The 19,643-nt window shown below is 48.6% G+C and overlaps 8 protein-coding genes across 8 annotated transcripts; 5 read left to right on the forward strand and 3 right to left on the reverse strand.

Annotated features, from left to right (window-relative positions):
- Positions 1–199: 199 nt before the first annotated feature.
- On the forward strand, positions 200–803 carry ARB_00633 (uncharacterized protein; the record flags this gene model as incomplete). The annotated part of the gene is made up of 3 exons (XM_003013042.1): positions 200–285; positions 412–609; positions 665–803. 3 exons carry the CDS (start codon positions 200–202, stop codon positions 801–803), a joined length of 423 nt encoding a protein of 140 aa, XP_003013088.1.
- A 1,042-nt stretch (positions 804–1,845) lies between these two features.
- ARB_00634 (uncharacterized protein) lies at positions 1,846–3,099 on the forward strand (the record flags this gene model as incomplete). The annotated part of the gene is made up of 2 exons (XM_003013043.1): positions 1,846–2,110; positions 2,165–3,099. The coding sequence occupies 2 exons, from the start codon at positions 1,846–1,848 to the stop codon at positions 3,097–3,099; spliced, it is 1,200 nt and encodes a 399-aa protein (XP_003013089.1).
- Positions 3,100–4,023: 924 nt separating this feature from the next.
- Positions 4,024–7,352, reverse strand: ARB_00635 (uncharacterized protein; the record flags this gene model as incomplete). Its single annotated transcript, XM_003013044.1, has 2 exons — positions 4,024–6,727; positions 6,796–7,352. 2 exons carry the CDS (start codon positions 7,350–7,352, stop codon positions 4,024–4,026), a joined length of 3,261 nt encoding a protein of 1,086 aa, XP_003013090.1.
- Positions 7,353–7,463: 111 nt separating this feature from the next.
- ARB_00636 (uncharacterized protein) lies at positions 7,464–8,367 on the reverse strand (the record flags this gene model as incomplete). The annotated part of the gene is made up of 3 exons (XM_003013045.1): positions 7,464–7,675; positions 7,738–7,847; positions 7,904–8,367. The coding sequence occupies 3 exons, from the start codon at positions 8,365–8,367 to the stop codon at positions 7,464–7,466; spliced, it is 786 nt and encodes a 261-aa protein (XP_003013091.1).
- A 582-nt stretch (positions 8,368–8,949) lies between these two features.
- ARB_00637 (uncharacterized protein) lies at positions 8,950–10,962 on the reverse strand (the record flags this gene model as incomplete). Its single annotated transcript, XM_003013046.1, has 3 exons — positions 8,950–10,331; positions 10,400–10,617; positions 10,679–10,962. 3 exons carry the CDS (start codon positions 10,960–10,962, stop codon positions 8,950–8,952), a joined length of 1,884 nt encoding a protein of 627 aa, XP_003013092.1.
- Positions 10,963–12,014: 1,052 nt separating this feature from the next.
- On the forward strand, positions 12,015–14,375 carry ARB_00638 (uncharacterized protein; the record flags this gene model as incomplete). The annotated part of the gene is made up of 1 exon (XM_003013047.1): positions 12,015–14,375. One exon carries the CDS (start codon positions 12,015–12,017, stop codon positions 14,373–14,375), a length of 2,361 nt encoding a protein of 786 aa, XP_003013093.1.
- A 410-nt stretch (positions 14,376–14,785) lies between these two features.
- On the forward strand, positions 14,786–16,530 carry ARB_00639 (pentatricopeptide repeat protein; the record flags this gene model as incomplete). Its single annotated transcript, XM_003013048.1, has 2 exons — positions 14,786–15,199; positions 15,274–16,530. 2 exons carry the CDS (start codon positions 14,786–14,788, stop codon positions 16,528–16,530), a joined length of 1,671 nt encoding a protein of 556 aa, XP_003013094.1.
- Positions 16,531–16,939: 409 nt separating this feature from the next.
- On the forward strand, positions 16,940–18,364 carry ARB_00640 (uncharacterized protein; the record flags this gene model as incomplete). Its single annotated transcript, XM_003013049.1, has 1 exon — positions 16,940–18,364. The coding sequence occupies one exon, from the start codon at positions 16,940–16,942 to the stop codon at positions 18,362–18,364; it is 1,425 nt and encodes a 474-aa protein (XP_003013095.1).
- Between the last annotated feature and the right edge of the window lie 1,279 nt (positions 18,365–19,643).

The following is a 19,643-nucleotide window of genomic DNA, read 5'->3' on the forward strand; positions in this document are numbered from 1 at the left end:
GACTCTCCGTCGGCCCGAGGTTCCCCGTGCCCGCAAATTCCCGCCGCACGTGGGAGCACGTGAGGAAGGGCCGATTTCACCCGCGAATGACTAAGAGATGAGTAAGACATATCAGGTGATAGTCACGTGGTAATCTCAAAGGGGTAAACGGAGGGAAAGGAAGGACGTCGACCTCAACTTCGTCTCGACGACGTCAATAATGACAACATATCAAAATATCCACATCAACATACAGCATGAAGAAGACGATGAAGGTGAAAATGATGATACTGATGACGAACAAGAGTATGGAAGTGACGGGGAGACAGGATGGTCGCTGTCGAGTTAAGGGAGATAAGATAAGACAGACACAAGGGGCCAAGGCTAAGGCTAACAGCAGGCATCGGAGGAACGCACGAGACCCCAGACCAGCGAAGGCTTGAGTCTTGAACAAGCGGACTCCATGGCTCAAAATTATACCCATGCAGTGGCAAAGCAAAAGATATCCGACATGTCAAGATGCAAGCGGGCGGGCAGAGCTAAAAATAACCTCATGGTTTGGAGCAAACATAACCCTCTTTTTTTTGGTACCAAAGGCTTGACCATGTCCATGAACAATGGGAAAGTCATGTACGGAGTACGGAGTAGTAATAATAATGCATGGCATGGCACTGCATGGCCACAGGTACCATGGCAACAACGTGGTCGGCCCCTCGAGCGATTTGAAAGATGTGAAAGAAAACCCGCGTTTTTCTATCATGTTCAGTTCGCTGCGGCTGAAGCACGGAGGACAGAAAGAAAAAGAGGCTGATATTTCTCGCTAAAATTGATGCGGTGTATCAGCTTGGTAACGGTTCGGTCGGCTCGCTCTTCCAACCACATGAGATGGCTGTTTCTGTATTACGATAGGATACAGCCTGCGGTCTCCGAGGCGCAGTTTGCAGCTGTCTTGTTCTGCTGTGCCTATTTCTATCTATATGCTTGCTTTTTTTGACCTTTTCGCTGGCCGGACATTTTTATTTTGAACAGGGCCATCCTGGACGGGACCGCATCCTTCAGCCCCTGAATATGAGCGAAGGGAAATGATGAGATCTGAAGTCCGTCAACAAAAGAACACTGAAATATATCGAATACTTCCACGAAATATTTCAAAAGAATGAGTGACCTGCTTCGAGGAAGCTTGAAAGTTAGCTGCGACACTATTTATGTCTTGACCACTGGCACCAGTGTGAGTCTCGTTTAAGGTGCCATCGTGTGTATTTTATGCCTCCATTGGTTCAAGTCTCGTTTCCGAGTCCACCCTCACCTCGCGATAGACCCAATTATTGACTCGGGGGAACGAAGCCTAACCTCCTCTCCACAAGTCAGCGGGCGGGAAATACGAGCCTCACCTTCTCGCTAGCTCGTTCTGAGATAGCTTGGGTATGGCACCCCTTTCAATTGAGCTTGCGGCGAGGCTCAAAGCTTCCTCCATCTGTCGCTGTTCGTGTTTTTCTTCGCTTTCTTTCCTTTCTTTTTTAGAAAGAAAAGGTGACCAGCCGATCTTTTCTTCCTTCACACCTCCCCTTTCTCTTTCTCTTCTTCCTGTTCCTCATCTACTTGTTGCTTCTCTGTTGTGCTGGCGTTGCTCGGGTCGAGGAGATATCCTGACGCGAATATTGCTGTATTCGTTCTGTGTGTCGCTGGGATAATCGGGAGATATCAGACCTGAGATCTGCTATTTCTATTTTTATCCTATCTCCCGGCAGAGGAAGACCAGCAGATTTTCTGAACTTGGGGGACGTTCGGTTCAATATCCATCAGCCGTCAACTTCACCCTCTATACCACCTTCCTCTGTGCAAGTCGGGTACCATCAGTCCAACGACATGGTTGGATATTCACTGGCCCTTGTGGCCGCCCTCCTCTCCGTCGCTATCGTCGATGCAGCCGACCTGGAACACATGGTGCCTGTTGCAACTCCCGCTGGCCTCATTGCCCTCAACGGGAGGTCTCCGAAGCCTACACCCCCTCCCGGTTTGCCTGATGGAATACCCCTGGAATTAGTGAAGAGACAGGCCAGCAGCTCTGCCAGCTTGTTGATTCCTTTCCCTCCTCCAGCTTATTATTGTGGTTTGGTTGATGGTGACCCAGGTTCGTCTAGATGCCCGTCAGCTTGAAAGTAGGGAAAACTAACTTGATATATAGAGAATCCCCTGACTTGTGTCAATGCCCGCGCAACCTGTATATATACTGGAAACGCTGCTGGTTGCTGTCTAAGCAAAAATATCAATGACTGCACTACTATTCCAACCACCTGCTACCCATCAAGTGTCAGTTGCGACTCAGCTTGTTCCAGGGATTCACTGGCTCTCAGGTGTAGCATCTCAACCCTTCCCTACTGCGGAACCTATGTCTTCAACCAAAATACCAAGCTCTACGGATGCTACTCGTACGCTTCGGTTTCCAACAACATTTCGCCATTGTCACAATATTATTCCTCCGTCCTCGGACCCGACTATGCCTCTAAATACTCTGCCACCCACATCCCGTCCACCACCACCGAGTCTTACTCTAACCAACCCACCAATACCGGTACAGATGGCTCCCCACAGCCATCTAACTCAACCTCACCAACTCCCAGCCCTACCCCACCCCCACCCCCCAGCGGCGCCGGGCTTGGGGGCGGCGCTATCGCTGGCATCGTTGTAGGCTGCGTCGCTGGAGTTTCCGCCATCCTCATCGCGATCTGGTGGTTTGTTCTGCGCAAGAAGCCAGATAACACCCCAGCCCCAGCCCCTGCTACCGCCTACACGCAAAATAACAACATGCCACCACCAAGCATGAACCAGCAGGGTTATAACCAAACTCCCTCTGCCGCTGGAGGATACTACGCGCCGGTTGAACAGAAACCCCCAGTTGACGACCAGCTACCAACGTACCCGAACGAACAGAAGATTTCTCCGTTCTCGCAACCCCCGCAACAACCACCTCAGACTCAGCACGCTGAAATGCCTGGGTCAAACGTCGGCTCGCCACAGCAGATGTCGCCTATTCCGTCCGAGCTGGCTTCGACGCCTATGTCTGCTACACATAACGGACCCGTTCCTGAACAGATCTACGAGATGGGACCTGGTCGGTAGCCATCCCCATAGCATAACATAAATAAGTATACTGGAAATTTCTTTTCTAGAAACAAAAGAATTAACATGACCGATCTTGAATTCCTTGCATTTTGTTATTAATGTTTATATATCTAGCCTGCCTCTCCGCAAATTCCCTTTCTACCTTCATCATTCATATACTCCTCAATTTTTTGTCCATGAATTACTTGCCTAGCCTTTGCTTCTTACCTCCCCTATTCATAGGGATTCTCATCTATGTTCATTATTTATATACCGACTACATACCCATTCACCTACCCAGCTGCCTATAACCATGTGTATATCCTTAGATATATCAACTTGTCAATACTAATCTAAATGATTCAATTTTGCACCTAGCCTCTCTCTTCAAGCTAGAAACGCCATTTAATTTGTAGACTTTGAAAATCCCCAAGGGCTGTAATGAATTACCACAATGAATGTGTTCCTAGTGACAACATATCAAACGTCCGAGATAAGCATCAATAAACAAAGTCCTCCTTCTATCTAAATTCGCTCCTAAGTCTTCCAAGTTCGCTTGTCGAATTATCTGTGACCAACAGGCAACACAGAGGTGTAATAGGTTACATTCACCAAGCAATAAAATAGTCAATTATTTGCGTCTCTTGCTACAGTGAGGCCTGCGTCGTCCCATTAACACACGGGCAAATTCACTTCTTCCGCAGCGAGGCAAATCCCAGGGCAGCCTCTCCTTTCGGTGTCTTGAGGCCCAACAGCGGTTTACCGATCCTGGAATGTATGATTTCGAACCCAATGCTATCAAAAAAAGTCCTGCCACAACCATATATTGCACTCTTCGGCTCGAGATGTTTTTTTGTCTCGGGATTGGTTTTGAATAACCCATTAAGCGTCCTGAGGACACCCAAGTGAAAGTCTAGGTCATCAATGGAATGCTTTCCACCATTATTGGCCGTCTTCGACCGTGGCTAACTTCAGCCTTAGTTGCTCGAGTTTATCCTCAATTTGGAGGGTTGTAAGTTCTGTGGGTATAGCAGGCCCAGCCTTCCCCACGACAGTTTTTTCATCAGCACCCGCTTCTAGTAGCATTGCTGCTATATCCGCCCTCCCGTCTGTCTTAGCCAACAGCAATGTCGAAGAGAGGATGTCGTTTATAAACCGGTCATCTCCATCACTGAAGCCACGGGTTCGATTTGCATAATCAATTAAACTTGTAACAAGGTCCAGGCTGGGTGATTCGTCTGAGAAATGCGTGAAGTTGGAAAAAACATTCCGTATCTGCGCCGGCCCCTGAAAGACCAATTCCTCTAGAAGGAGAAAAGTGAAGTGATCGTTCTGCAGGCGAAGTCCGTCATTGATTGAGCAACCGCTGCTGGAGCTGATGTGATCGGCGTGTTTGTCATAAATGAGAACCCTCAAGAACGCCCTTAAAAAAGATTCCTTCCGTGGATGCCTACGGGCTGTTTGTGCCATCAAGTCAACGTCATAATACTGGTCAATGACCCATGATAAAACATGTAACCTTTGGCCGGGGCTCAATGTCTCCAGTAAAAACACCAGAGGCTGGGCTTTGAGTTGGTCAACTGAATGTAGGAGAAGGGCGCCATGCACACGATACGGGGAATTTTGTATCGCGTTCTGAATAGTTGGACGGAAGTCACTGCGGCTCTCTGTCAATGCAAATAATAAAATATCAAACTGGACGCTTAGCGGTGACTCTAAGAATAGTAGCCTAAACAGTTTGGATCCTCCAGGAACCTCCAAAACGAGTTTTAATTGGCGTAATTCGCCCAATACCATAACAGTGTATTCGCCCTGACACTCTATAAGACATCCAAAACCTTCGGGATAGTTTAATGATATGGTGAGATCGAGTAGAGATCGTATAATCGAATGAAACTTCGGAAGCCGTGGTTCGGTGGAATATCCGTATGCCCCAGAGGTCCTTCTCTCACCAAATAGATTTTGCGAGAAGCTTAGGGGAGGCGGAGGCTGACCAAAGATCCCACGCTCTGTAGAGCCACTGGATGCACTACCAAATGGCGAGGCAGTCGGGTAACGTGAAGCGGAGTCTCGACTGATATTTTGATATCTGTGAGCAAGCGAAGGCATCTGAGGCGTGGGAGGTGATGATGTAGGCTCCTGTTGAGTGGATCTGCCTGTATATCCATACTTTTGACTGTGCGAAAGATACATTGGGGCGCGCGGATGAGCTTCCCGGCGCAGTACGTCAGAATAGTCTACTCTAGACTCATAATCGGCCGACCAGGGGCACTCTAGAAGCCGTTTCAGAGTTGCTGTATCTCGACGCTGGACGATAGAATGTGCTGGTGACCACTCGTTGATATCCAAACTAGGCCTTATATCTTTGTCTAACAGGAAGTTGACCATGCGGGTTTGGCCATGGTGAGCCGCAAAATGAAGAGCCGTCCATTGATTTGGGTCTCTCTGATGTAATAGTGAGTTGTCTCTCTTTATTAATTCTTGCGCACTTTCAATATCTCCAGACTGGGCTGCAAGATGTAAGACCGTACGACCATCTGGGAGAGTAAGCTTGGTTTTAACCACACGTGCGATGAGATACATAATCGCAGTCCAGTTATTATCCGCGGCAATGCTAAAAGCTGTGGTCCCATCATGTGTTATTAGATTGACGTTTGCCCCAGCCGAAAGGAGTGATATCACGGCATTTTTGTCTCCCAGTTCTATCGTTTTATGTAAAGCTGACTGGCCATATCCATCTTGGGTATTGATTGGTACCCCAGCTTTAATAAGACTTCCAATTAATTCTGGATGGCCATTGTCAATAGCAAGGTGAAGTGCTGTCTGCCCTCTCTCAGTACGTATGTCTGCATTCTCTTTTGGAGAGGCAAGCTGGATGACCTCTTCACAGGCACCAACTATGGAGCAGATATGGAGCGGCGTCAACTTGGACGGAATCCGAAACCTTCCGTAGGTATATTGCGCAAACGCAATCCAAAATTTCAGGCCTCCAAGCTCTGGGTTGAAGAACTTTTTGATAATAGGTTCTAATAAGCACTGGGACTCAGCATAAATGGTGGGAATATGGCGAGACCAGTTGCATGTAGCATAACTAAGGAAAGGGTATTCAGCAACGAGCCTATCCAGAGCATCTTCAGGAATATCCTCAGAAATTGAAAGAGTGTGACAGTTTTGAAAATTAAGATACGTGAGGCATGACATTGCAATTTTGATCGAGGCATCAATATCGCTGATGTAAAAAGGATTGAGCTCCCCCGACTCTAGAGAAGGGGATATCAAGAATTCCCGAACAGAGTGGTGAGCTAGCATGATATGTCCAGTTGCCTTTGAGCGCCGTATGAGATTGCTGCAAATCTCAAAAACATCATCTTCATTGCGAAGCTTGTTTCCCTTGAGTTGCTGTGGATTCGTCTGGCCGGGATCTATAGCTATTGCTTCCACTAGTTCCGCCGGATGTAAGCCACGCTCAGAACACAAAATAAATTGCAGTATTCTGAGGGCTAGATGTTTGTCTTCATCCGATAGTTTCGACAGAATCATTTCGTATGTACGTCCTAAACCTCGTGGTAATGAATTAAGGGCTGATTTTGGTATCGCTGTCCGTATGCGTGACAGAGAATCCAGCTGATAAGCAACCCATAAAAACCTGTGTATTTCACTCAGTACTGCAAAAAACAATGTAAACAAGAGATATCCATAGGTGGCATAACCTACATTCCATCTGCACCTTTGACCAGCCCTTGAATTATTTCTTCCATGTCCGGAACGTCATGCCACCGGAAGTTTGAGACACGAAATCGTACATATCGTTCAATATCACCGTCGATAAGGTCGCAGTTCAAACTGAGGTGACGACAGTTTGACAATGAATCAACAACCATAGCGTTGCTTCGGCTTGATATCAAGAATTTGAAAGACTTGGAAGCGATGGAGATCTCTCGAATGATGCGCAGTAAGCCGTCAGAGTCAGAAAGCTCATCGATGCCATCTATAACCATGAAAACGGTGGATAAGCAATTTCCAATGGTATTCAATGTCTTTTTCATTTGTTCCAGGGGAGGGTATCTAGACCGCAATTTGAGGCGGCTTAGAGTCTCGAACGTATCACTCAAGGCAGATCCCGACTTAGCTTGCCGGAGAACTTGGGACACAAGTCTACCAAGCAGCTTTCCAAGGCCATCCTTGTGTGTCTCTGGAGACCCGCAATAGTGATAAGCCACGCTCAACTCGTCCTTGTTTTCTGCAAGCTCCTGAAGGTAGTCGATAGCCATAGACCTGATAAAATGTTAGCCATCTACATTCCCAATTATTATAAGGGATTTCAAATATCCGAACCACTTGCATTAGAATCGTTTTTCCTGAGCCAGCTACAACGTAAAACATTAGCTCTCTCTGAATAGATAATATGTGTGATAGAGGTATGTACCTATGCCATCAAGCCAGAGGTTGGAGGAATCGTCCGATATCCAATTTATAAATTCAGAGCTGCTAAGAAACCATGTCCCTGTCTCCGGGTGTCTTGATTCCAGAGAGTCACTGTGAGCTGCTACTGTGGCATTCCCCAGCCAGTCGAAGATTTCGTCCTTCATCTTGCCTAAGATTTGTGTAAGAAATCCTACATACCCGTGAATATGCAACAGAGAATAAACTGCTTACCCTGTATTTGAGCCTCATGTTTATCTTCAAGACGTCTTTGTGCGGCTCCGATCGTCTCCAATTGATTCTTCATCAAAGAAGTAATCGGCCGGGATTCTTCTTCGCGTGCCCTGATAAATGTTATCGACTGCCGACATTTACTTGGGTATAATTAAGGCGTTCATACCAGCTGTTTATCTGAAAGGCTAGTATAAAAAAGGATTTGTAACGCTCTAGTTTGGCAGCGTGTTTGACAGCCTCTTTTAAAAAGACCTCACGGCGAAGAACCAGTTGGAAGGAGGGCGTGATGGATATCTTTTCTACCAACCTTTTCACATCTTCTAATATAGACTTGCAATCGTTGAGAGCAGTATAAAGATGCCCGGCTGGAGTCGTTGGTGATTGGTCCCTTTCTCTGAGCCTTGGTAGGTTCAGAGAGTATATGGAAAAAGGGGTTGAAGCTTGATGCTGTTCAAAATGTGACTGCACACCAACTAAGAGACCAGAAAAGCTGGAAACTTCATTTAGAAGCGAATTCAGCTCTTTCTCGGTATTGGTAAACCTGTCCGAGATTTGAAACCCTTTCGAGATGATGACTCCTGCAAGCGTTATCAGTCCAGCGACACTGGCGGTGATGGACAACGGATCCATTTTCAGATATTGCTGTTAGTTCATCACCTATGTAGAAGCCAAATATTCACTTCTAGGCAGCGTGAAGAATATATCTAGAGGACATGGGGGTGCTTGCTGGATAAATAGCATGCAGATCCCTCTAACAGCTGATGATTGTTGGCTGAGTAAATGCAGGACGCCTGGGAGCCTAGTTCGGCTGCAGCCTGCAATCTCTCCGCACTGACTCGTATCCAGCGTAATGCTGGTCAAAGGGGACCCTGCTATAGCCTTGTAAGATATCCATGATCGCATAGCGGATGAGATGGTTAAACCTCGAGAGCTCTAAGTCAGAGGTACGGGTTGTTGAACAACACTCACGATATTTAAATAATCCGTGCTTAACTAATGAGAGGAGGAGGGGGGGCGCGGGAAGAGGGGGCTTTTAATGGATATCCCGGCTGGCTTAGACTGGCGGAAATTTACCGTTATAAACTGGATAATGTTCAGGGGGATAAAGGAATTTGGTGCGAAAATTAGATATATCTCATTAGGTGCAAAGGACAGGCTCAAAATATATACTGGAAAACATCGGTCAGAAATCCCACCCAAGGAGAACGCATCCTAGCTTAGAGCTGAGAGCTGTGCAGAGAGGCTCCCCTTGTCATACTTGGCGTACTTCCCTCTTCCCTTGTCGATTTCATGGTATCTGTCCCAAAACCTCGCGTAAAGGGGCTCAATGACAGCCTGTACCTCGCGGGAGAGAGACGTGCGAACAGGCTTTTCCATGTTTAATGACTTATGTTTCGCGATCAGTTCGTCGAATGAAGAGTTGAAAGCCTTAAATTTATCTTTGATCACATCTCTATCCTTGGAGGAGAGTGACTTCACGATGGCGCTGGAATCGACGGGTCCTCCTGAGGTTGGTCGGGCACCGCCTCTGCTTGTATATTGTACGTCCAGTAGATGGGAGGACGGATCACGCCAAGCATCAAGGTATATCGACACACCCTTCTTGCGCCATACTTCAAGTTTGCTTGCGTTTTCTGGCGTTGACAAACAGTTCGATAGTTCTGGAGTACTGCGTATGACTCTGTCGACTATGTGAACATTATTAGCAATGAAGGCGCCAAGCGTGGCTTTGCTTTTATGCACCGCCCGGGCGCGAGCTTCAAGGGAAGAGAGAAGTGTGTCGATCATGTCGAGTATGAAATGGGATAGTAGGGTAGAGCTGTCTGGGCCCACGTCAAGAGGTGCGGTGTTCGGGACTGCAGAGGGTTTCCAGTTGCCGTCTCCTAGTGATGTGAGGATGGAAGCAAGAGGTTTGGAGTAAGCGGTTAGCGTGGATAGAGAGCTCATTACTTCGTTCACCAGTGGGACAGGTGAGCCGTCTTGGGGTAAGGTGGTAAGGGCTGCTGATCGGCGCTTGGTCTCTTCTAATAGTTCAGTCAGAGATGATTTGGCTGTTTCTCGTATGGGCCTTAGAGCTTCAAAAAATAGATTCTTAAGATCACCAGTCTTTGAATCTAGGCGGTATGATAGAGAAGTGACGATATCGATTATTTCAAAAGCAAGGAAACAATCGTTGATCAGGTTCGATTTGATATACATGTTTAGCTCTCGCATAGTTTTGGAGAATTCTGCCAGAGGGGGTCGACATGTTGCCTGCAGAGCCTTGCCTTGTTGGTCTGGAGGGAATATTTTGACGATGTTTTCATACTCTGAAACGAACATTCCTTCGATGACATTTGAGTACACGCCGATTCCATTGGTGCCTTGCTTGTAAGGACCGTCAACTGCCCTGCGTTTTGCCGTATTGATTGAAGCGGTAGCTAGGTTTTGCAAGCTGTTCGTCAAGTAAGGGCCTCGGACTTCCGCGTAGATAGAGATAGCTGGGTTTTCTATATGACCCTGCTGAGGGATGTGCTTGGAGGCAGCGGTAATTGCACCGGCAACGGGCGTAAGTTCGGAGAAAGCATCCTGGGACAGCAAAGGAAAGGGGAGTTCTATAGAAATATTAGCTGGGAAAAGTTGCACGTGTCTATGTTCTATCAAGGTGGGTACAGTAGCTCACGTTTAGTAAGGTAATGAAGTGGTTCGATAGTATTAGCTTCCGCTCTCAGGGTAGAGTGGAAGAGATCCTGGAGCTTACTGCTACCCGAGCTGAGCAGTGAGCTAAATTCAGAGACAGCCTTTTGGTTTGAGCGCAGTTTGGTAGCGCTCAGGTCTGTGAGTGCGAGGTCAATACGTTTTAACGCCCCAATGAATTGGGGCAAGCCAGCATTTTGCGGTCTATAGATGCTACGAGTTAGATCAAACAGATGGTAAAGAAGGTGATAGGTGAAATCCGTACCCAGCCCGTATGATACTCTCTTCCTGGCCCTTTACGTCTAACGGCCGGCGCATTCGCTCGATAGCATCGTTTACCCTATCGATATTTGTGTTGGTGGCATGTAGCGCCTGTGTGTTGCCATATATGGGGCCGATCGCATTCTTGACCACCTTTCCGCTAGCCTCTAGCCGAGATAAAGACCCTTGAATCCGTTTAGTGAGTGTGTTGAGCTTCTCGAGGTCCGCATAGAGCACTTCGACTTCTGCGCTTTCTTCGGCGTAGACGGCGTTTCGTGGAGCGCCCATTGCGCCGGCCTATCTGAAGAGTGTCAGTCATTGGCAGATGGGCGGCGATTCTCAGGACAAGATGGTAATACCGAACTCCCGCTCGATGGGTGCTCCTTAGTTCATCGGGGGGTAGCACAAGAGTCCCCTTTTCACATAGGGGGTAACGGCTAGTCCAACGGTCCGGAGGCGGGGAGTAACAACGGTCCTTCCGGCAAGATTTCACACCGAGAGCCGGCAACGACCTTTTGCCAGAGTCTTCCGTAGTAAGATATGGTAGTTGGAGGTCAAAACCGCGTCAAAAGATGGAAACACACAAGTGACCGGCGTGGACAAGCCGCATGATAAAGCGATGGAATGATATCATGGACGACTTTCCTTTTGCCAAGAGCCTCATACTGCCAAGACGTAATCTCCAGCTAGAGCCAATGATAAATAAATGAAGCTAGATAAGCCAATGAAATGCAATATCCTATAATTTGACAATCCAAGTTAGCCTTTTATTGGTGGAAATAATGAAAATACCCTGCCTCACGTGATATAGAGCTTAGGTATCTGTACCTAAGTGATAAGCGAGAGAGAAGCAGCGAGAAGTGGGAAAAATGACAAAACTCATATATCGGAGAAGACATGGGGAGGCCTCTATCTAACTAAGGGGAGAATATCTGATGCTGCAGTACTGCTAAACTGCAGCTTGGAACACCTGGGGCAACGTGAAACACTACAGAGTACGGAGTACTAGCTTGCTGAACCTGTATGTAAGTGCACTTGAGAACGTAACTATGACACCATGAATATTTGGCAAGATACGGTTGCCAAAAAAAAAAAAAAACAACCACCACTAAGAATCTTCGATTCAGCCATGATGAAGCGCCTATAATAGCCGTGATAAGCGCTGGGGTCGCTTCATGCCGGAATATCTAAGCGCCGACCGAAACTCAATTGCTGCCGCGGGCAAATGTTGGCCGGAAACCCCAAATCTCCCTGTCGAGACAACAGGATCTTTGCCAACCGGGACATGGCAGCTGCTTCAAAGTAGACATTGACTGTCATTAACCATCAATCGTGCTGTCATGGGCGCCGCTAGGTTCCTACAGGCGAGATGGCGACAGGCGCTGAAGGGAGCGCTATTCGTGTCCGGCAGTGCCTCCATTGCGCTGCTGGGGAAGCAGAGTGTCCGGTGTGATGCCGGACGCAGCACTGCGGTGTGGAATGCGAAGAAAACGCCTCAGACCCCAGAAGAGTCTGCACTGGATAAGCTAGTCAAGTCGGGGATACAGTCCGGAGAGAAGGAGAACAAGCATGATGCTGATGCCGGTGGCGACGCTGAGCCCAAGTCTGCATGGGAGACGATGACGGACAGGCTAGGGACTGCAGAGGGCTACTTCAGCTCTTCGGACTGGAGCGCAGACTGGTCGGCTGTCTTCAAGGACTATATCTCGCCTGGCTGGACCTTTTTCTCACCAGATATCCTTCGAAACCTGCAACGGGAGCTCTCAATGGCTCCCGGGTCCGTGGCCGACGATGTATGGAAAGAAGCCTGTGACCCTAGTTTCAACCCCAGCATTGTTGAAGAAGCCAGTGTTAGGATTGGAGGTACATTGTGCTCAGAGGAAGAAGCCTTTCTCTCGGACCGCCGTAAGGTTGTTGCAAGAAACCTCGCGTCTTACTTGGGCTTGCCGGAAGATGAAGTGCACCCTGATGACGTGCCTGTGATCGCCATGTGTGCTTCTGGAGGAGGACTGAGAGCTCTCATTGCCGGAACAGGATCGTACATGGCTGCCAAGGAAGCCGGGCTCTGGGACTGCTTGACGTATACTGCTGGCGTGAGCGGTTCATGCTGGCTGCAGACTCTCTTTAACTCGTCTATTGGCGGTCAGGACTTTGGTAAGATGATTGACCATCTCAAGGCAAGGCTTCACACGCATATTGCTTTCCCTCCAGAGGCACTTGATATCCTGACTACCCCGCCTACAAACAAATATCTCCTACGCGGTGTGATTGAGAAGCTCAAGGGAGACCCCAAAGCCGATTTTGGCCTCGTCGATGTATATGGTATATTGCTCGCAGCCAGACTCATGGTCCCCCAGGATACGGCTGCTTTGAACGACAGCGACCTGCAACTTTCTAGTCAACGCGCTGTGGTAAAAGGAGGGGCGAACCCGATGCCAATTTACACCGCAGTTCGACACGAAATACCCAAGCCATCCAAGCCGGGTGCTTCCGAAGACGAGCTGGAGGAAATATCCAAACGCGAGAGCTGGTTCCAGTGGTTCGAGTTTACCCCTTACGAGCTGTTCTGCGAGGAATTTGCTGCAGGTATCCCCACATGGGCCGTGGGTCGAAACTTCAAGAATGGGAAGGGCATTGCCGCCGCTCATGGATATGCTGTTCCTGAACTACGTGTTCCCGCGCTCATGGGAGTTTGGGGGAGTGCATTTTGCGCCACGCTAGCTCATTACTACAGGGAGATCCGACCCGCGTTCATGGGCCTCGCCGGATTCAGCAGCATCGACGCCCTGATCGAAGGTAAAAGCGAAGACCTCACTCGTGTCCACCCAATTGATCCTGCCACCGTACCAAATTTCGTCCTGGGAATGGAGGGCAAACTGCCTGATTCCTGTCCCGACTCTGTCTTCCAGGACTCCCACTTACGACTAATGGATGCGGGTATGAGTAACAATCTGCCTATCTATCCACTACTTCGGCCGGGACGTAATGTCGATCTCATCGTCGCATTTGATGTCTCAGCTGACAGCAAAGAAGCAAACTGGCTCTCCGTTGTTGATGGTTATGCTCATCAGCGAGGTATCAAGGGATGGCCCATCGGAGCTGGATGGCCAAAATCTAGTGCATCCCCCGAGGAAACGGCAGACATCATCGCCGAGGAAGCCCAATTAACAAAGGAAGAAGCGGATAAGAAAGTTGCTGCCGCTCAAAAGGCTAGCAAAGAACGCACTCCTGACTCACGTGGAAACGACCCCGACCTGACCTTCTGCAACATCTGGCTCGGCACCACAGAGGAGAGGATATCGTCCGCTGAACCCCCACCGTCCAAACGCCTGTTCCACGAAGCAGCTCTAAATGAAAAGGACTCCGAATTTCAACTCACACAGCCTCATGCTGGTATTGCAGTTGCTTATTTCCCCCTTTTGCCAAATCCTGCATGCCTAGCTCTGCCTGATCCCGATAAAGATGAGCCTGACGCGGAACGCAAGATCCTCGATCCGCTTGAGGAGGATTATCTGAGTACTTGGAACTTTATATATACCGCAGAGCAGATCGATTCCGCCGTCCATCTTGCCAAATGCAACTTTTCTGAAGGTGAGGACCAATTGAAGAGGGTTGTCAGGGGTATCTATGAGCGGAAAAAGAGAGAGCGGCTTCAGCGCGAGAAGGATACGGCTAGAACAAGTGCGAGCTATTTGGCATAGATGCTCGAAAATAGGTGTATATAGAAAAAGAAAACCAGCTACATATTTTTTTGATCCTCTGCCTTCACCTCCCTCCATACGCCTGTTCTTCGCTCAGGGCAAGACGGCCGGGGCCCAGGAACCATCACGTGACCATCTCGCAGCCTCCCAATTCTTCTTGTTGAAGTTACCAAAGAGAATTAAGAGAGAGCGAAGAGCAAAGCATGTCGACCAGAACAGTGGCCATAGACGGGCTATGGCTTTGCTTCCGGCCTTCGCTAGGCCGTTTGCTGTCTGAATCACCAAGACAGCGTTTTCCAGTTGACAATGACGCTCCGTCGCCGAGGCGCAGAGCTTTCCACTGCTCCCCCAGATCCGCATTCTCTGCGACATTCAATCAGCTGAGTATTGCTGAACCCGTCAGTTCCTCGATGCCAGGGTCATATACCGCAGAAGGTAGCCAGGGCAAGGAACAGACTGGCTCCAAGTCGAAATCAGCGTCCAGTCGTCATAGAACACCCCGACCGAGGGAACAGAAGACAGTAAGGAAGCTCTTACGGCAGAGCAAAATACCGTCGGATCTTAGCCAGAGAACGGAAGGAAATTTGGAGAATATACTGCAGAATGTAGTTGAAAAGCTACCCAACCATACTGCTGCTCTAGATGTTGTTACGGAGCTTGTACGGAGGAGGCATGTTCGCCCGCAGACTCGGCATTATCGTGCGATGATACTTGCGAATACTCAATGTATTCGAGGCTCAGCTAAGCAAGTAGAGGCACTGTTAAATGACATGAAGGAGAATGGAGTAGTGGTGGACTCAGGAACTTTGCATGCTGCATTAAAGGTGAGTTGCTGCAGAGTGTTGTCTTCTGTCTGTTGGTTAGAATAGCTTGCTGACAATATATACTCATCTGTTAGGCCCTGGCTGTACACCCCGATTATCTGCTTCGTTCCGAAATCATACGGAAACTCCGAGAGCGATGGATATCACTTAGTCCGACAGGTTGGCATAATATAGTGACGGGATATATTCGAGAAGGACAATTTGAAATGGCACTGGAGACTCTGGAGCACATGAAGTTGCAGCATGTGCCTGTCCAAGGCTGGCTTCACTCACTCCTCCTCTACAACCTTGCGGAATATGGAGAGTTCGAGGAAGTACTGCACTTGTTGCGATCTAGAGTTGAAGCTGGCCTGACACTATCGCCAAATCTATGGCACCGTTTACTGGACATCTCAAGTGCTGCGATGCATCCTGAATTGACCCAGTTTATCTGGGAACAACAGGTCGAGCTAGGCCATTTGAATCCACCATACGGTATCTGTGACAATGTGCTTGCTATCAGCGCTCGAACAGGCAACGCCAGACTGGCGGCGTCAGTGTTTAAGGTGTTAGGAAACCGCAATGGTGTACTAACCTTGAATGATTATGAATCACTTGTTGATACGTACGTTGAGTCTGGTGACGTCGAATCAGCGATTCGTATCCTCTGCAGCATGGACAGCAGCAGTATCGGAGTCAAAACCGGCTCTACTAGATCACTCCTATCCCATCTCATTATGGCCGGGTCAAAGCCGACGGATGTTTGGGATACGTTCAAGCGGATGAAAAAAGAGGAAGATCTAGTTTTCCCTCTGCCCCTTCTAAATGTTGCGCTGGAACTCTGTGCTCATCTAGGTGATGCGAAGACCGCATGGGACTTATACCGGGAACTTCATACCCTCTGCTCCTCTAGTGTGGAGACATCAACCTTCAACATCCTGTTCAAGGCATGCCGCGGGTCCAACGATGCTGATCTGGCCGGCTACTTTGTGCAAGAGATGATACAGATGAAGATACTTCCCGACCGCAAAACCTACGAGAATCTAGTCCTGCTTTGTGTTGAGATCTCTCGTTTCGAAACGGCATATAAATATCTCGTTGAAATGAGTGGCTCCGGATTCGAGTTGTCAAGACAAGCAAAGGAAGATATTCGCGCTAAGTGTGACGGACAGGAAGATCCACATGCCTCCAAGATTATCCATGACTCCGCTGTCCGCAAGCCGGCTTCTCGAGGCATCATAAGGCCCCATCGTGTACGGCGCTCGTTTACTATCCCGGCCAGGGGTAAAGGAGTGGAGCCAGAGGAGGTGAAAAGAATAGACGCAACGGGTCAGTACGAGCATGGGGACTAGACTTGGCTTCACCTATGTATATCACTGTGCAATATCCAATGTATTATAGCTATCTATCAAGCATCTTTAATGTAGTCTTGCATTATGTGTTTCTATAACCTCTAAGATAGGCCAAGCCTTGTGCCAAGCCTAGAAAGACTACGGGTGACATCATCCCGCATTCTTCTTCCTTGCTCGGACATCTTTAAATGCAGGACAAGACGACGATGGACGCCAGGGCAGACGTCAAATTGTAAAATTTACGGAGTACAATGGTGAGCGATACTCGATGGATGTCTATATCTGCGACATGTCTTCTAACCTCTCACGATAGGCCTCCGTTCTCCGGCGAATCGTGGCAGGTCCACGAAATCAGCACCCAGAGGCAAGCCTTGATCTGTGCTATGTTACCGATGACAGTAAGTAGATCATGTACCATACTTATATCTGGATCAATGCGCTCTATGCAGCGATGTACACCAATATACTAAACTATATCGCAGTAATAGCAACATCAGGCCCTTCGTCGACCTACCCTAAGCGCGCGTACCGAAACCCTACAGAAGATTTGGTCCGTTTCCTCGACTCAAAACACGGAGAAGATTGGTCGATATTTGAATTCCGCGCTGAAGGAACTGGATATCCTGATGATGAAGTATATGGGAGGATTCACCATTTCCCATGGCCGGACCATCACCCACCGCCGTTCGGACTGATACCCTCACTCATGGCCAGCATGCGAAATTGGATAAATGGCGTGGGGAAAGGTAAAAGGATCGCCGTGGTACACTGCAAAGCAGGCAAAGGTAGAAGTGGAACTGTTGCCTGCAGCTATCTGATCAGTGAACAGGGCTGGAGCGCAGAAGATGCGATGAAACAGTTCACGGAGCGCAGGATGAGGGCTGGATTTGGCGCCGGCGTGAGCATACCCAGTCAAGTTCGGTGGGTGAACTATGTTGAACGATGGAAAAATGTGTTCAGCAAGATATATGTCGAACGACCTGTTGAGATTGTTGAGATTCATATCTGGGGTTTGAGGAAGGGACTTAAAATCGATGTAGAAGGATTTGTGGATGAAGGCCGAAAGATAAAACGCTTCCATCGGTTCGGCAAAGATGAGTTCTTCTACCAGAATGGCGGCAGTGTACCGCAAGATACCTCCTCTTCTGGAGAGGAAGAGCAAGACAAGGGAGCGGATAAGCCAGACGTTTTGTCCTCAAACGCATCGTCTACTCCAGTCCAGTCTGCTCGGGAACTCACAGAGCCGGAGCCTGTGACTGAAGCAGCGTGGTCGGCTCTCGCCTCTGCTCCGGCTGATTCAACGGACAATGTCGTTCTTCGGCCCAAAAACCCAGTCATTGTTCCGACCTCAGATGTGAACATCGACTTTGAACGGCGGGCCGTGGTATCATACACAGATTGGTCTATGATAACATCTGTCGGCCACGTATGGTTCAACGCCTATTTCGAAGGTGGCCATGACCACGACTCCGGGGTATTTGAAATCGACTGGGAGGCTATGGATGGTATCAAGGGAACCTCGAGGAAAGGTATACGATCTCTCGAGCGTCTCAAGGTCGTCTGGCGGTACCATAAACCAGCCAAGGAAGAGGAATCGCCTTCAGTAGGTAAAGAGCCTGAAGCTCAGGTGCCAGGCGCTCCTCCGCCTGGAAAGGTCATATCCGAGCCCGGCCCTGGGGAAGAGGTACCCGAAGGCCGTGCTGCGGATTGGCGGGGACAGGAAGAAGACGTTGAGGGCGGGGAAGAGAGAGAGCTGCTTGAGCCACGGCGTCAGCAGGAAGGCGAGAAAAAGGAGAGCGATTCCACTGCTGCCGAGTCGACGCCGAAGGGGTGAATTAGATTCAGGATTAAATGTGGTATATATAGGGGTTAATTGGGCATGCTGTTGGTCCCAGGATTGTTTCGGTTGCTAACATTATTATATATAATAGAGACGGATGAAGTTTGGTATGTAAATAGATAAAGAGACAAGAATATCATGAGGCATTTCTTCTTAGTTTTAGCCTGCTCGAGCTAATGGTATTTCTATCTTCCTCTAAACGCAGCAGTGATCCGAGTTATAGATTCCGACCTATAGTATACATCCTCTTCTGAGCCGTATAACTCCCGCTAGCCCTAGTCTCGTTATACATGTTCGTTGGGTTGGTAGTTAACCGTAGAAGTTGGTGTTTGGTACTCGTTGATCGTAATTCGATATGAAGAAGGCACGTTGTTGGTTGCTTTGCTTGCGTGGGTGTGCGCATGCGTTTCCATTATGATATTGAAGAGATGATTCGAAGATCGAAAATTGTGATATCCCAACAGCCATGTTTTATCTCCCCCTGCCACGTCCTCTGCCGCCGCGGCCACCACGCCCTCCACGGTCACCTCGTCCTGAATCCCTGTGCTGCCTGTCGCCTCCACGATTCCGTCCTGATTGCTGGCTCTGTTGTTGGTCTCTGGCTAAATCAACCACTTCTTCTGGGACTCGGAGGTATTTTATCTGTAGACAGATACATATCAATGGTCAGTTGGTGTCCAACAGCAGATATGGTGCGTTCATATTGACATACGTTATTTCCCCGAACATAAACTTCGGGTAGTCTGAAGAAACGGTCGCCCTCGGGACTTGTTTGCACCACCTCCTTCAACGTCAAGTTCATCCAGTTGTCACAGTTCACGAGGTGACCGTTTAGTGTTTCTCCATTCTTCAACTCCACGAGCATTGGGTGGCCTTGCGCCGCGGTTAAAAGCCCAAGGGGCAGCTGCATTAAGAGCCGGATTAGCAATGTAACTAGAGAAGATATAGAGAAGCGGTTCGCGCAGGACCTACCATTGTGATAATGAGGTAGGATCACAGGGTATGGGGTAGAGGGGATGGATCTGGGCTCTTTTGATACAAGAGTCCTTCGCAGTGAAGTTCAGGGCCCGGTAACCAAGTAAACCGCAAGCCCGCTTAAGAAATCAAGCCAAAATATCAGCTGTCCACAGGGCCCCTATGCCTTGCGCTTCCTGTGTCTGTTTTACTACCATCTGTTGCTTCATTGCTTCAGCATCAAAAGAAACCAAAAGGCCGCGATCCCAGATTGGGTCACGTGAAACAAGCTGCTTGCCCTAGTTTTGCTTATATAATC

The sequence above is a fragment of the Trichophyton benhamiae genome, assembly GCF_000151125.1.
Source record: "Trichophyton benhamiae CBS 112371 chromosome Unknown contig00142.0, whole genome shotgun sequence".
In the NCBI taxonomy this organism is placed as follows: Eukaryota; Fungi; Ascomycota; class Eurotiomycetes; order Onygenales; family Arthrodermataceae; genus Trichophyton; species Trichophyton benhamiae.